This window comes from Prionailurus viverrinus, chromosome B4, assembly GCF_022837055.1.
Source record: "Prionailurus viverrinus isolate Anna chromosome B4, UM_Priviv_1.0, whole genome shotgun sequence".
NCBI classification, from domain to species: Eukaryota; Metazoa; Chordata; class Mammalia; order Carnivora; family Felidae; genus Prionailurus; species Prionailurus viverrinus.
In genome coordinates this window covers 108,942,020-108,957,612 of record NC_062567.1, presented here as the reverse complement: position 1 = coordinate 108,957,612, position 15,593 = coordinate 108,942,020, and the positions used below count along the sequence as shown (strand labels likewise).

General features: G+C 43.6%; 2 protein-coding genes across 3 annotated transcripts in view; both read left to right on the top strand.

Annotated features, from left to right (window-relative positions):
• The first annotated feature begins 268 nt into the window (after positions 1–268).
• Positions 269–15,593, top strand: part of POC1B (POC1 centriolar protein B) — a 97,780-nt gene continuing 82,455 nt past the window's right edge. For both annotated transcript variants that reach the window (XM_047864951.1, XM_047864950.1), the window contains exons 1-2: positions 269–382; positions 1,044–1,128. In XM_047864951.1, the coding sequence (XP_047720907.1) occupies positions 368–382; positions 1,044–1,128 (100 nt within the window). In that variant the 5' untranslated portion in view covers positions 269–367. The remainder of the gene's footprint in view (positions 383–1,043; positions 1,129–15,593) is intronic.
• GALNT4 (polypeptide N-acetylgalactosaminyltransferase 4) lies at positions 1,430–4,389 on the top strand. The gene has a single exon (XM_047864949.1). It carries the CDS (start codon positions 1,673–1,675, stop codon positions 3,419–3,421), a length of 1,749 nt encoding a protein of 582 aa, XP_047720905.1. The 5' UTR covers positions 1,430–1,672; the 3' UTR covers positions 3,422–4,389.

Sequence of the window (15,593 nt, the reverse complement as noted above, 5' to 3'; positions counted from 1 at the left end):
CTTGCCCTCTCCCTCGCCTCGGTCTCCTTGCCACCGCGGTGACTGCCCTCTTTCACGGTCTCAAGCCGCGGGCAGTGCGAGTGTTAGTAAACGTTGGCTTTCGTGCGTTGTCACACCTGACCCTGGAGCGTCCCGCCTGCCTGCTGGCCTGGGCACGGTTTCCTCCGGCGCGGGCGCCGCCTCGGGGCTCGACTGGCCACGCCTGGAGCGCGGGGTTTGACTGGGTCGCCGTTGTTGTAGTGACCGGGAGGCGCCGCCGCTCTGGGCAGACGGTTCCGGGCGCCGCACGGTCCCCCCTTCCCGTCCCGTCCCCTCCCTTCCCCCGGTCCCCCCCGCCGGCTGGAGCCCGGCGCCGGCCGCTCCTCCCATGGCCTCCGCCCCGGTAAGGAGGGGCTGGGGGGCGCCTCCCCGGAGCTGGTGCCGCGGGGCCGCGCTAGCACCTGGCGGGAGGTGGAGGCAAGCGTCCGCAGCCGGGTGCTGAGCCGCTCGCCCCGCGCCCCCCGCCCCGGGGGCGTCCACGCCTCACTCTCCGCTCCGGGGGATCCCTGGATCCCGGGCCGGAGATCCTGGCGCTACCTGGCCGGATCCCGGGCTCTCCTCCCGGCGTCCCGGAGCTCGGGACGGAGCCCGGGCAGCCCCATGGCCCCCAGAATTCTCGGAGGGTTCCAGTGGAGCGCCTGCGTCAGAATCACCTGGCGGGTTTGCAAAAGCCCCGGAGCCGGGGCCCCGCCTCGTGCCGGTGGCTCCGGCGCCGGGGCCCGGGAACGTGCATTCCGATGAGCCGTCCCGGTGGTCCCGCGCGGGCGCCCGACTCTGGGGAGCGGCCCGAGCGGTGGGGGCGGGCTCCGCGCGGGCGGCAGGCGCTCGGCCTCGCCGAGTCGGGGTCCGAGCGGGCGCTGGCGCAGGGCCCTCGGGCTCCGCGGGGCCAGCGCCCGTGTGGCGGTTCCCGGGCCCGGCCCCGGCGGAGGCGGCCGCGCTGACCCCGCGACGCCCGCGTCCCGACGGCTGCACCTGCTTTCACAACCCGACGACTTTCTTCCCAGGAGGACCCCGTTCTGGAGCGGTATTTTAAGGGCCACAAAGCTGCGATCACGTCCGTGGACTTCAGTCCCAACGGCAAACAACTTGGTAAGTTGCATTCTCTCCCCCTCTTTGTGATGCGGCCAAGGCTCAGGTGGTCGGAAACCTTGCCTCCTGTCCACGCAGGGCCGCGGGAGAGCCCCCGAGGACCCGTGTGGGGGTTGAGAGCGCCGCAGCCTCGGGCACCTGGGTCTTGCCCGTCCTGGCCCCCAGCCCGGCCCCGCCGAGTCGCCTCCGGGTCCGGGCCTGGCCGACGACTTTCTCGAACTAACCGCCAGGAGGAGTGAGTGGGAAGGGGAGGGGTTTGTCCTCGGCCCAGGGAGGGTGGGGTGTTGGCCAGAGAGTTTGTGAAAAGTTGTGAGACCAAGTGGAGGAAGCGGGGAGAGAGGAGTTGGGGCTGTGCCGGAGGCCAAGGACCGAGAGGTCTCCGGTGACCGCTGCGAAGCCCCTGTGGCTGGAAAGAAGCCGAGCGCCTGCGTGAAAGGAGGGACGTGCTCGGAAGTTCGCTCCTACCTGAGCCGGGACCTCAATCTGCTGGTCCGAAGTCCTTCCCCTGCGTGGTGGCTCTGGTGGCCGCGTCTGCGCCTTAACCATGAGGATCCGGATGGCCGTGAGGTGGACCTGGGCAGGCAAGAGCTGCCTGTTGCTGGCGCTTTTAACAGTGGCCTATATCCTGGTGGAACTCTCTGTCTCTACTTTCCATGCCTCCTCAGCAGCCGGCCTTGCCAGGGAGAGGGGGCCCAAACAGCTCTCAGGCCCCTGGGAAAAGGCAGAGGAGTTGTCTCGACCGCTTTATGAGAAGCCCCCTGCAGATTTCCACGCACTTGGGGAGTGGGGGAAAGCCAGCAAACTCCAGCTCAGCCAGGATGAACTAAAGCAGCAAGAAGAACTTATTGAGAGATATGCCATTAATATTTATCTCAGCGACAGGATTTCCCTGCACCGCCACATAGAGGATAAAAGAATGTATGAGTGTAAATCCCAGAAGTTTAATTATAGGAGACTTCCCACCACCTCTGTTATCATCGCTTTCTATAATGAAGCCTGGTCGACCTTGCTCCGCACCATCCACAGTGTTTTAGAAACTTCTCCTGCAGTCCTCTTGAAGGAAATCATCCTAGTGGATGACTTGAGTGACAGAGTTTATTTGAAGACACAGCTTGAAACTTACATCAGCAATCTCGATAGAGTCCGCTTGATTAGAACAAATAAGCGTGAGGGGCTGGTTCGAGCCCGCCTGATTGGGGCCACTTTTGCCACGGGGGATGTCCTCACTTTTCTGGATTGCCACTGTGAGTGTAATTCTGGTTGGTTAGAACCACTTTTGGAAAGAATTGGGAAAGATGAAACGGCAATTGTATGTCCTGTGATAGACACCATTGATTGGAATACTTTTGAGTTCTATATGCAGACGGGGGAGCCCATGATTGGTGGATTTGACTGGCGCTTAACCTTCCAGTGGCATTCAGTCCCCAAACATGAAAGGGACAGACGGAAATCGAGAATTGACCCAATCCGATCTCCCACCATGGCTGGAGGACTGTTTGCTGTCAGCAAGAAATATTTTCAGTACCTTGGAACATATGACACTGGAATGGAAGTGTGGGGGGGTGAGAACCTGGAGCTATCTTTTAGGGTGTGGCAGTGTGGAGGTAAACTGGAGATCCACCCGTGTTCCCACGTGGGCCACGTATTCCCCAAGCGGGCGCCATATGCTCGGCCCAATTTCCTACAGAATACTGCTCGGGCAGCGGAAGTGTGGATGGACCAGTACAAAGAGCATTTCTACAATCGAAACCCTCCAGCAAGGAAAGAAGCTTATGGTGATATATCTGAAAGAAAATTACTACGAGAACGGCTGAACTGCAAGAGCTTTGACTGGTATTTGAAAAATGTGTTTTCTAATTTACATGTTCCAGAGGATAGGCCAGGCTGGCACGGAGCTATTCGCAGTATGGGAATCTCTTCTGAATGTTTAGATTATAACTCTCCTGACAGTAACCCCACAGGTGCCAACCTTTCACTGTTCGGCTGCCACGGCCAAGGAGGCAATCAATTCTTTGAATACACTTCAAACAAGGAAATAAGGTTTAACTCTGTGACAGAGTTATGCGCAGAGGTTCCTGAGCAAAAAAATTATGTAGGAATGCAAAATTGTCCAAAAGATGGGTTCCCCATTCCAGCAAACATTATTTGGCATTTTGAAGAAGATGGAACCATTTTTCATCCCCGCTCGGGACTGTGCCTTAGTGCTTTTCGGACACCTGAGGGTCGCCCTGATGTTCAAATGAGAACTTGTGATGCTCTAGATAAAAAACAGATCTGGAAGTTTGAGAAATAGAAGAGCACAACAGCACTTTCTTCCTGAGCGGACGGACAATAGCTCCAAGAAAGTCAAAGAGCCTTTAAAGAGCCTCAGTGAGATTGTGTTTTATCAGAAATCACCCACTGGTCATTTCAAGAAAGTCAAAGAGCCTTTAAAGAGCCTCAGTGAGGTTGTGTTTTATCAGAAATCACCCACTGGTCATCTGCGAGAGCTCTGTGAAAGCTGTGTTTCATTTTGGTATAGAACGCTGAAAATGGGTGCACAGAGAGCTGCTGTTTAATATTTCAAAGTGCCTTATGGGTTGTTTTATTTAAAAACTTTGTCAATATGGTTTTTTTCTCCTCAAAGAAGTTGACTGTGAATTGATATACACAAAACATTTAAGTGCCAGACTTAAAGACTGTAAAAGTCCAAGCAGAAAGAGCGATGATTTATGTTGATGGATAAGTTCACTGCCCATCTCTTTAAAAACAAAACTCATAAATGTGCAGTTTGAGCTATTGCTATTCTTATTGTATGAGGATTTGAATTTCTTTTAGCCAACGCATTAGGTGTCATTTTTTTATTTTAGTTTTCCTTTAATCAACTAGAAATCAAAGGAAGTTGATCTTAAGGAGAAAGGCCTGGTTTAGATGTACGTTTCATTGGAAGAGGGCATTAGTTTGAATGTGAGTTTAGAGGTCTTTTTAACATGCAGACATCTCAGAAAAATATACCCACATCTGAATGAAACGGGGAGAGATTTACATTCCACACTTGGTAAACTTGAGCTATTAGACTTAACTGGCCTGTATTGATACCTCATTTTGCTCTGATTTTGTAAGCTGTCCTCTCTGTGAACTCTTGTGTGTGTGGGGGGGGGCATTTTCTGATTGCACTTCCTTAAGTTATGAATGTACTGGAAAGGGACTCATTCACAATACTGTGCTTCCCTTTGTTAATGCTTAATTGTTTAAAGTAAACATGATTGTGGACTCTGCAAAGTTAAAGCCAACTGTGTTTACTGAAATGTGTGAAACTGAAAGTGGGCCCGGTGCTGCAAAGGCTGTGGAAGTCTTCTAGGAGTTCTTCCTGGTGAGGACATTTAAGGATTTCTCTTAAAACAAGGAAAAAGCTTGCCTCTTGCCTGGACGCTGCCGATTGCTGCCCTACAGCCTGTTTTCAGCACCTAGCACCAAGCCTGGCACTTAGGCAGCTTTCAGTAGTATGTGGGTGAATGAATGATGAATGAATGAATGAATGGCTCAGCCATGGAATGTGATTTTGGTCATGTCGTTTGACCAAAAGACTCCTTTTGGGCTTCAGTTTTCTCGTCTATAAAATGTGGGTGCTGGATTAGATCTCAAAGATCCTTTCCAGCTCTGAAATGTGATTACACATTACAATCACTCGTGCAGTCTTTACAACACTTTTTATCTCTTCCTTTTAACACAGATAATGTTGTTAGGCAATAATCAGTCCAGTTAAGAATCTAGAAAAGGGGGATACTTTTAAAATTAAGTGAGCCGAGCTCAACTGAAGTGGTTTATTTTGGATTGAGTGGAAAGTTGTTGTGGTCAGTGTTTGTATTCATTTTATTTGACAGTTGTTGAACCAATTTTGTTTTTATCTTTAATCTTTCAAACTCTAAAAGTAATCTTTTGGGCTGAGAATATAAATATTTTCCCAACAAAATTAAGAAGTAACTATACTTAAATATATATATACACCACTCATTTTGTTCCAAAGCTATATCCAAGAATCACAGGCTGAATTTAGAACCAGATCTCAATTAGTTCACTTTGGTCTACATTTATGAAAAATGCATACTCCATAGATAGTCCACAGTACTCATAAGTAAAGTTGTTTTCAGTGTGTACTTGATGACTGGAGAGAAGGAACTTTGCAAAATCGGAATTTAAGAAAAACTTTTAGGATAGCCATTTCAAAAAGTAAAAGTGCTATGTATCTTGATTATTTTTATTTCTCCTTTGCTTCTCACAATGAAAATGTGTTAATAACTTTCGTGAAGTTATCTAGCAACCTTGAGGTTTATCAAAGAATTATCCAAATTTCATGTGCAAGGTACATGGCCCTGGGTGTAATTTAAGAAGGATTTATAATAATACTCTGCATTTTGCAAAAATGGTTGTTTGACAGCATTTGTTCTCCTAAACCTACTGTCTCCCCTTGCCCAGTCTACTTTTTTTTTTTTTAATTTTTTTTAATGTTTATTTATTTTTGAGACAGAGAGAGACAGAGCATGAACGGGGGAGGGGCAGAGAGAGAGGGAGACACAGAATCGGAAACAGGCTCCAGGCTCTGAGCCGTCAGCCCAGAGCCCGACGCGGGGCTCGAACTCACGGACCGCGAGATCGTGACCTGAGCTGAAGTCGGACGCTTAACCAACTGAGCCACCCAGGAGCCCCCCAGTCTACTTTTTAATTTAAATCACCCTTTATTTACTTATTTGTTCTTGTTAGCCGCCCCCCCCCCCAATGGAAAAACTAAAATTGATTATTCTGGAAGTACTTATCGGAATTACTTTTACCCCAGTATCTTGCTGCTCCTGTCAAAAGATAAAGGGGGCATTGAAAAGTAAAGTACTTAATTTTTTACCTATTGCTAAATTGTAGGATGTGACCCATTAATTATTTTGGAAGAAATTTTAGGATAGTGCTTTATTTAGATCAGTAACTTGAAAGAGTCTGGTTGTTCATTCCTCATGTAGTGTAGGTAACAGAAGGATGAGACTTTCACGCTTTTGTCTATAGGCATTGCCAATTTAATTTAAAAAAAAATGTAAATCTACAAACAATGTCTGTTTTGACGCCCTAATTCCCATTTATTGGTACCAAAGCTCTCTTTTGCTGCAGACAGTTAAGAGTTGACTTTTTAAGTTAGTTTACCTATTAATATCAGTTTCAGTAAAATATTTGGTCGACAAGAGGTTTCTACTTCAAATGGTCATTATACCATTCAGTGTCCAGCTCTATGAGGACATTAACTAAGTAGGCATTTCTAGCAGTCGTCTTTCAGACAAATGATAATGATCATCTGCAGGATCTCTAGAACTCACAGTAACTTGTTTGTGAAAGACAATTTGTTTACTCAGTAGTAGTAGGTTCCTGCATATTCATTGTATGTTGTCAAATCAAACTTTTCTAGGTTGGAGCCAAGAGGTTATTTTTAAGTTGTATAGTCTTAGTGGTTTTAGGATCTCAATTTTAACTAATAAAATATTTGGTTTCGATTAGTTTGTCCCTTTTGTTAAAATTTTTTTTAATGTTTGTTTATTTTTGAGACAGAGAGAGACAGAGAGTGAGCGGGAGATGGGCAGAGAGAGAGGGAGACACAGGCTCCAGCTCTGAGCTGTCAGCACAGAGCCCGAAGCGAAGCGGGGGCTTGAACTCAGTGAGCCAGCGAGTGCAAGGTCATGACCTGAGCTGAAGTTGGACGCTTCACTGACTGAGCTACCCAGGCATCCCTGCTTTGTCCCTTTCAATTGCTGTTTTAATAATATTTGTAAATGAGCCCAAAAAAGGTTGAGGTTCAGATTAATCTCTTTTGAACAATGAATTTTTTTCTGTGTGTTGAGCAGTTCCCATCCTTTTTTTTTTTCCTTTTGTTAATGATTTTTTGCAATATTAAGACATAAAATAAAATGCATTGCTCATTATTTTTGCAAATGGATTCTGATGATTTTAGTCTATGGGATCATTGTTTCTATGTACACATTTGTTGATGGTAACAGAAGAGAGTTAAGCTTGTAATTATTTAGCTTATTTGAAAATACAGACAATATTAAAAAGTCAAAGTTCCTGCATTATTTTGCAAGGTGTCATTACCCTACAAGTATTCTGAGTGGTGTTAGCACTATTAATGTCTGTGTTTACTACTCATAAACAAACAGGAAATGACTGGGGAGCTCTGGGGCCCACTGGGGGCTCTGTAAAAGGAAGCAAGTGAACACCTGGGCACATTAACATGAATTTCAAAACCTTTGGCTAAAAAGAAATATATCTATTCTGTAAACCACATAGCCTCACATTTCCCTCAACCATCGCTCTGCATCCCCCCATCCGAAGTGCAATTCCTTTCCACCAGCCACATCTCGTCTTCCTCTTTAGTGATTCTGCCTAATGCCCCACACCCATGCCTCTCCCGTGCCTGAGACACTTCTTGGGAATCACTATTGTAAAGACTCCGCTTTATACATCAGATGTCTTAATAGCCACATTTAGGATACGTACAGTTGAGCTAAACATATTTTTACTGATCTTTTGGGGTTTTTTAATGTATAGTTTAAAAAGTTACTGTAAATATGTATGCTAGAATCTTGCTGTCTTACTAAGTGACTGCAACCCTGTGCAAATCATTGTATCTCACCTTCAGTTTCATGAAAGTAAAAAATGACTGGAAAAATCATAGACAGTACAAAGTGTTTGCCAGGGCCTGTGGCAGGAAGGAATAGGGAATGATTGCTAATGAGGATGGGTTTTTTAGGGGGTGGGTGTGTGATGAGAATGTTCTGGAATTAGATAGTGACAATGGTGGTACAATTTTGGGTAAAACACTGAATTATACACTATAAAAGGGTGAAGTTATAGTATATGAATTACATCTCAATTATAAAAAAAAAAAATCTTTAGGGGAAAAGAAGAGGCTGGAGAATTTCATGTATTCCAAAAAAGATTTCTATATCCCTCTGTGCCTACCAGACTTTAAAACCGGCCAGCAGGATTTATTAACACTTGAGTCATTTTGTAATTTAACAGAGTTAAGAAAGTTAGATATATATGTGAATTAGACCATGAGTGAGAATCTGTATTGGAATTTTTTCCTAAAATTTCAGAAAAACCTAAATCGTTTTGACCAGGACGTAGGGATTATTATAAAAGGTGAAATAAATTCCTGAACTGAATAGTTGTCCAGGGTAGAAGTGAAGAGTAGACAAGTCCTTACAGCTTGCTAATAATCAGACATGACTTTTCCTGTATGCCAAGCTTGACCACTTTCTCAGGCTGGCCCAGGAGAGTTGTCCACTGAAGGCTAGCAGTGCCCTTGGCTGTCTGGTCACCATTCTGACCCTCTTATTTGCACTTACCTGATCCTGTTCAAAGGGGGAATGATATATAAAAAATAAAAGTTCCCCATTTATCGAGTGGAACTTTATTTAGTTAATGCTACAGTATGCCAGATGCTGGCTTATGCTCTGGGTGCACACACACAGAGGAGAACAAAACAGGTGTGCTTCTTCACATGGTGTGAAGAATCCATAGTCTGATGATAGAGACAAATATTAACAAATAAACACACAAATCGTGTGCAGGTACAACCTGAAACAGGAAAAGGGGTGCATGCTGTGAAGAAAAGGAAGAGTGCTTTGAGGAATAACAGTGGCGACATAAGTTTATGGGGTCAAGGAATACTCCTTTGTGGAAGTTGGATTTAATTCAGGACCTGAGGGAGGAGTTAGCCAGGCAAAGACTAGAGAAAGAATTGCATATTCAAAAACCAAGAGTGGGAAAGAACTTGTCCTTGATTAAGGAAATAGAAGAAGGCCAGAGGCACCTAGCTGGCTCAGTCAGAAGAGCATGCGACTCTTGATCTTGGGTCATGAGTTGGAGCTCCACATGGAGTGTAGAGATTACATAAACAGGAAAACTTAAAAAAAAATTACTTTAAAAAAAAAAAAGAGAGAGAGAGAGAGAAAGGCCAGAAGGGGTAGAGGCTGTAAATGAAGGCAGAGAGAGAGCTTTAGGGGATGAAGTTGCAGGGGAAGGCAGAGGTAGTAAGGCCTTGGAGGCTAGAGCAGGTTAAATAGGGGCCCTTTAAAAGATATGTTCATGTCCCTGAAACCTGTAAATGTGACTTTGTTTGGGAAAAAAGTTCTTTCCAGATGTAATTAAGTTAAGGATCTCAAGAAGAGATCATTCTGGATTATCTTGGTGAGCCTTGAATCCAATGACAAGTGTTATTAGGAGAGACACAGAGGAGATAAGAGAAGAAGCCAGAGGCAGAGATTGGAGTCATGCAGCCAGGAGCCAAAGAGCTTCTGGAGGCACCAGACCTTGGAAGAGACAAAGAATGGAATCTCCTTTAGAACATTAGAGAGAATCCTACCAATGCCTTGATTTTGTACTTCTGGCCTTGGGGACTGTACGAGAATAAATTTGCTTTGTTTTAAGCCTCCAAGATTTTGGCAATTTGTTATGGCAGCCCTAGGAAACTAAGATGGAGGCCATGTTTTAGGATTTTGTTCTGAGAGTTGTGAAAAGTTGTTGAAGAGTGTTAAGGAAGGGAATGGCATAATCTGATTTAGACCTCAAAAAGATCACTTTGCTCTGTGGATACTGAACTATTAGTAGAGAAGTCAATTAGGAGATATTTTAGTAATACCAGCAGGAGTTGATGATGGTTCAGACTAGGGTGGTGCTCTGGGAAAGAGAGAAATTTGGGAGTTATTAGCATACAGATGGTATTTAAAGTTGTCAAAAGTTCAGAAATAACAGAAGTAAAACTGAGGAATCCCTGAAGTAGTAATTAGTTAAAGTTTATTGTGCACATACCATAAAGATAGTTTGCAAACTGGGAACACTCAAAACATGCAGTGAGGCTCAGGGGTATGTTATAAAGCAGCTTATATAGTGAGAAAGCAGTGACTTTATTCTTCACATTGATTGCTTGTAATATTAGAGTTCTCTTAAATGATAGGGTATTGGTCAGGAGTTACCTTGGGAAACAGTTCAAGTTTTTGCTTGTGATTTCCAGAGACATAAGCAAGAAATGACCTAGGTCAAGTTAGTTTGACAAAATAAGCTAAATTAATCTTTGTTTGTGTGATTAAACTGTTTTTGTCTACTCAGGGAATTTTCAAGGCTGGTCTCCATTTGTTTTCGACTTCAGCAAAGTCATGGGAATATTTGAGATCACCTGGGAAGAACATAGAACCATGAGGGCAAATAGCCCAAGTTTAGTCCTAAAGATCCCAAACCTTTAGACAAGAAGAAGAAATGGCAAAAGAATCTAAGAAGAAATAATCAGAAAGATAGAAGGAAAGCCATGACAGTAGGGTCGGTCTCATGAAAGCCGAGGTCTAGGGTAGGGGAGAAATGTGGAATTGAGAGAGATGTTAAATAGTCATTAGGAGAGTAGGGAGGGAAGTATTGCAGAATTGTGCACTCCTGGGCAGTGTAGAGATCCAGGTGACATTAGTGGTTATACATTTACTGTGTTTCTAATCTGTTTGGGGGTGTGTCTAGCTACTCTCGCTGGTACAAATATAGGTCCAGAAAAGCCAGAGTGACTGGGATTTAGCTGGGGAAACTTGAAGGAAGGAGGGAGAGTCAGGGGATTGAATATATGTGTGAGAGGGGGCTTATCAGTAGGATAAAGAGAGAAATGAAGGTGATGAAAAGAGAGCCTCCATGGAGAATATAGGTCAATGGATTGGAGTGATATAGAAATTACTTGACTAAACTGTAAGGAAAGCAGCTTGTCAGAGGATGGCAGGCTTCAATTCATGATCTGGGAAGTGTTCAGTTTCTGCTGATGACATGATGCAGGGTGTGGCCACGGAATGAATTGCCAAGGAAGCGTGGAAGAAAAGGGCCTTGGAGCATTCTGGTTGTCCCCTTGGTCTGAAATGCTCTTCACTTCCTCACTCTGCTTGGCTGGCTCCTTCTTGTCCTTCTGCCTCTCCTTAAAATGCTACTGATAACTCCATCTGAAGTAAGTATTCTACCTCCACACAAAATTCTCCTTATGACTTCCTGATGTAGCTTTCATGTCTGTTGGCACAATTTAAGATGTCATGTTTGCCTGCTTGTTGACTTGTTTTCCTCCTCTTCGTCTGAGTGTCAGCTCCCCATTTAGAAAGTTTGCCTATTTTGTTCCTTAGGACTTCCCCTGCCCGGTCCACAATGCCTTATGTGGTGTAAGGGTGAGATATCTGTTGACTGAACTAATAATATCAGGAGCTAAAGAGGAAAACTGTGACGTGAGGTAGGTGAAATGTGAAAGAGAAAATGATTGTCACTTGAAAGGGTTTCAGGGAACTTGGGGTTCCCAAGCAGAGTTAAGGGTAAGTGGTTGAGGAGGAGGGACTTTCAAGGAGGAGGATGTGGTTATAGGGAGATCATCTACTGGGAGTCCCCCTGGCCCACTGGTGGCTTTTGGGAAGGAGAGAAGGCATGGGTGTCAGGGTCAGCTAAGGCGACATCCAGAGAGTTATAGGAGTGAGAGCATGTGGATGATGATTGGAGGAACTCAAGGCCTAAACTTCTGGTCATGACTCGGAGAAACAGAACATAAAGTATGGTAGATTTATACTTGATAGCCTTTCAGAAGGTGCTGGGCTCTTGGGTTTCACAGGGTGGGTTGGGAAGTGGTTGGAGGAGAGGGGATGGGAGAAACCAATAACCTGTGAAGTGTTTCCATCCTTTTTTATGGATGAAGGTTCAGGAACTTTCCTGAAGCTACATAGCTAGTAAGCAGCACAGCCTGGCTGGGCCTGGATTGGAGTCTAATTCTAGAGCCACATTCTTTTCCATTAGGCCAACTTCCCAGAAGGCAGCACTCAAATTTAGTCAAACATTAGAAGAGTTTAAAAGTACTGTCACATGGTTCGTAGAACCCGAGCCGCACTTTACAAGTTTCCATTTAAAATTGTATAATTTTAACACTGAAGTTGTCACTTTCCTCCCTTTTTTCCCTTCAAGGTTATGCTGTCATGGACCCAATCCCTATTAGCCTGTGGGTTATTTGTAGAATAAATGATGGTAAAGAACAAGTTAATTTCTTTCTTTTTTTCATTGAATAGAAGCAGAATGAAATTTGGAAGTTCTAAGTTGTTTTCTTCACAGTGAAACCATAATAAAAGTTTGCCAGAAATTCTTTTCCTATTATGGTTTTTGATGGCAACCTGTGTAGTAGCTTTGTTAAAGTTTCTCCCACTGTTACAGTTCAAAAACTTATTCCTAAGTGTTAGTGTATGCAGAGCACAGTATGTCTCCACTTCCAAGGTACGTCAGAATTAAGTGAGAAAGTGGTAAAAAAAAAAAAAAAAATCAGATTCCTCAGTCTCACCCCAAAGAATGCTTAATTTACTGGAAGTACACATTTTAAACAAGGTTCCCAGTAATTGTAATAGGGATAATCCATAAATGCCCAGTGCTTCTCGAAACACTGGGTTATTGGTTAAATGCCCAGGCTTTGGAGACTGATAGAACTGGATTAAAAATGGACTACATTGCTTTCTGCCTCCATGACCTTGGACAAATTACTTCACCTCACTAAGCCTCACTTCCTCATCTGAACAAGAGGGATAATGATAATTACTTGCCTCGTTGTGAGGATTAAATAAAATAATGCTTATAAAAGTATTTGGCCCCTAGTAACAACTCTGTAAAGGTGTATGTTGTGATTGTCCATCGTCCTAGAGATGTGGAATTTGAGTAAGTTAAATTAAGTTCTCCTGATTGTCATTACTGAAGATTATTTTTAAAGCACCCACAGCTCCTTTTAGACCATGCTTACACTAGCAAGATAATGACTTAGTGTCAGCTAGAAGGAAAAGATGCTTAAATATTCCCTCATTCAGGGCAGAGGAATTTTAAGTTAGTGCCATCATTTATTTATATTATTACCTAGTGCTTGGATAGCACAAACTAACTCTGAAAGTATTACATAGAGATGAAAGTTTATCTAGTGAAGATTAGAATATTATCTTTTTATTGGGCAGCCCTTTCCTTTTTATCTAAGCTTATAGATGTGTATGCTTGGGAGTGATAATTTTTTTTCTTAAAAAACAGTCATAGAGATCTCCTCACAGATTTCCTTAGAATATGTCCTTGTTTATTTTTCCTTGAAGAAGGCCATCTAGAGTTTCTTTTGTGACCTAAAGACCAGCATGAACCTGGAAATGCTATAGGAAGTACAAAATCATGGTGCCCTCAAACCAGAAATCTGAGTTAACTTCTGGTAGTGGAGTATAAGTGAGACATAATCAGAGTCCAAAATACATAGAAGGACCCCTGAAATAGTTGAAAAATTCAAGAATTTCTATAGGAAGGTGATTTGGATTACTAGGACTTTCTTGAATATGGGATGGAAAGGCCTGAGAGGGAGATGATCCAAATGTATAAAGCTGTGAAAGACACTATATTGTGAGCACAGACCTTTTTGTGAGTTCAAAAACATGTACTCTTTGACCCATCAATAATCTTTTTGGGAATTGATCACAATGATGTATTTGTACACATCAGAAATGACTCATGTATATTACCGTGTCATTTGTGAAAGGGTAAATAGGGTAGACTGGTTAAATAAATTAAGGTGTGGCTACACAATAGAATATTATGTAGCTATTAAAGAGAGTAAAGCACACTTCTCCCTCCGGTCCTGACAGAGTAATTGGTAGCCAAACTTTCCCTCCAGCCTAAAAACAACTGTAAAATGAGACAACATATATGAGGCAAGTGAATTCAGTCATCAAGCAACAGAGAGTGCAGAACTGTAACAGTCCCTGTGAGGCAGAAGGGAAACACACACGGTGAGCCCGCAGCTGCCTTGGCTTCCTTCTCAGAGGCACTCTTCCTGCAGAACAGCCAAGAGGTAGAGCCCAAGCAGCAACATGCCACCTGGACCAAGCAATCAAAGTAAATCTCACCGATACTGGGACAAACAGACACAAACACCCTGCGATGATGAGGGCACAATACAACCTGTGGATTCCTATCAAAAATACGTATCCTGAATCTAATCGTGAGGGAATATCAAGAAAAAAACTGATGAACATCTCACAAAAATAACAGGTCTGTAGTCTTTAAGGGTATCTGGTCAATAAAGAGAAAAAAGAGCTTAGGAAATCTTTCTTTAAGGTTTTGGGGCACCTGGGTGGCTCAGTTGGTTAAGCGTCCGACTTTGGCTCAGGTTGTGATCTCATGGTTTGTGAGTTCAAGCCCCACATCGGGCTCTGTGCTGACAGCTCAGAGCCTGGAGCCTGCTTTGGATTCTATGTCTCATTCTCTCTCTGCCTCTCCCTCACTTGTGCTCTCTCTCTCTCAAAAATAAATAAATGTAAATAAGATAAAAAAAGGTTTTATTAAAAATAGGAAAAGAATGGGTCACCTGGGTGGCTCAGTCGGTTAAGTGTCTGACTTTGGCTTAGGTTATGATCTCATGGTTCCTGAGTTCGAGCCCTGGGTCAGGCTTTGTGCTGACAGCTCGGAGCCTAGAGCTTTCTTCAGATTCTGTCTCCATCTCTCTCTGCCTCTGTGCTCTATGTGTGTGTGTCTGTCTCTCTCTCTCTCAAATATAAATAAACATGAAAAAATGGGAAAAGAATAAGACAGCTCTATGTACTAATACATCACGATCTCCAACATATTATACTAAGTGGGCTGGCAAAGGAAGATAGAGAAGCAAAATGCAGAATGACAAATAACATGCTACCATTTGTATAAAAAATACATGTAAATAGGCACATATTTGTTTAAGCACGTAAGAGGGTACTCAAGAAATGGTTAACATTGGTTTGCCTCTAGGAAGGGGAGCTAGGTGGCCAAGGTCCAGAAGGAGATTTTGGTAAATACCGATAACATGTGCATTTATTACCAGTTGAAAAGATAAAATAATTTAACAGCAAGCTCACAAACTGGAGGCACTACCGTTTCTTTCTAAGGATATAGTATTCCTGATGGAGCAAACCTCTGAGTAACTGCAGGTTTGGATAAAACAAGGAGTGAGAGATCTTATGGTGGCTCAAGTTATTGCTAGTTAAGGTGACACAGTAACTATTGGCCTTTTGGACGTGATGGAAAGCAAACATGTTCTTCTTGGTGCGTTCCTTGGTACCTCCAGAGACATAGCACTGGCCTGGGTGCACATGGACTTTGTTTTGTCTTTTGTCCTAATAAAGATTTCCTGAAACCGTGAATTATTGTTAGGGGATAAAAATCATTTTTTCAAGGGTAGATTTACTAATTAACCTTTTCTCTTAACTTCTTCCCTTTGACATTTTATCTCAAAATAGACCAGTTGGATGACGAATCATATAAGCTTTGGCATTTGAAATTAGGTGGTGGTGTTTATTTAGGGTGTGGTTCAGTGGAAATGAAGGAAAGTAAATTCCACGTTGACACTTTACAACATTGATATCCGTAGTCCAGTACCTTTCATTATCACAGTATTAGAGTTTAGTGGG

Excerpts from the sequence above, each read along its gene's own strand:
- GALNT4 (XM_047864949.1), top strand. The coding sequence starts at position 1,673 with ATGAGGATCCGGATGGCCGTGAGGTGGACCTGGGCAGGCAAGAGCTGC.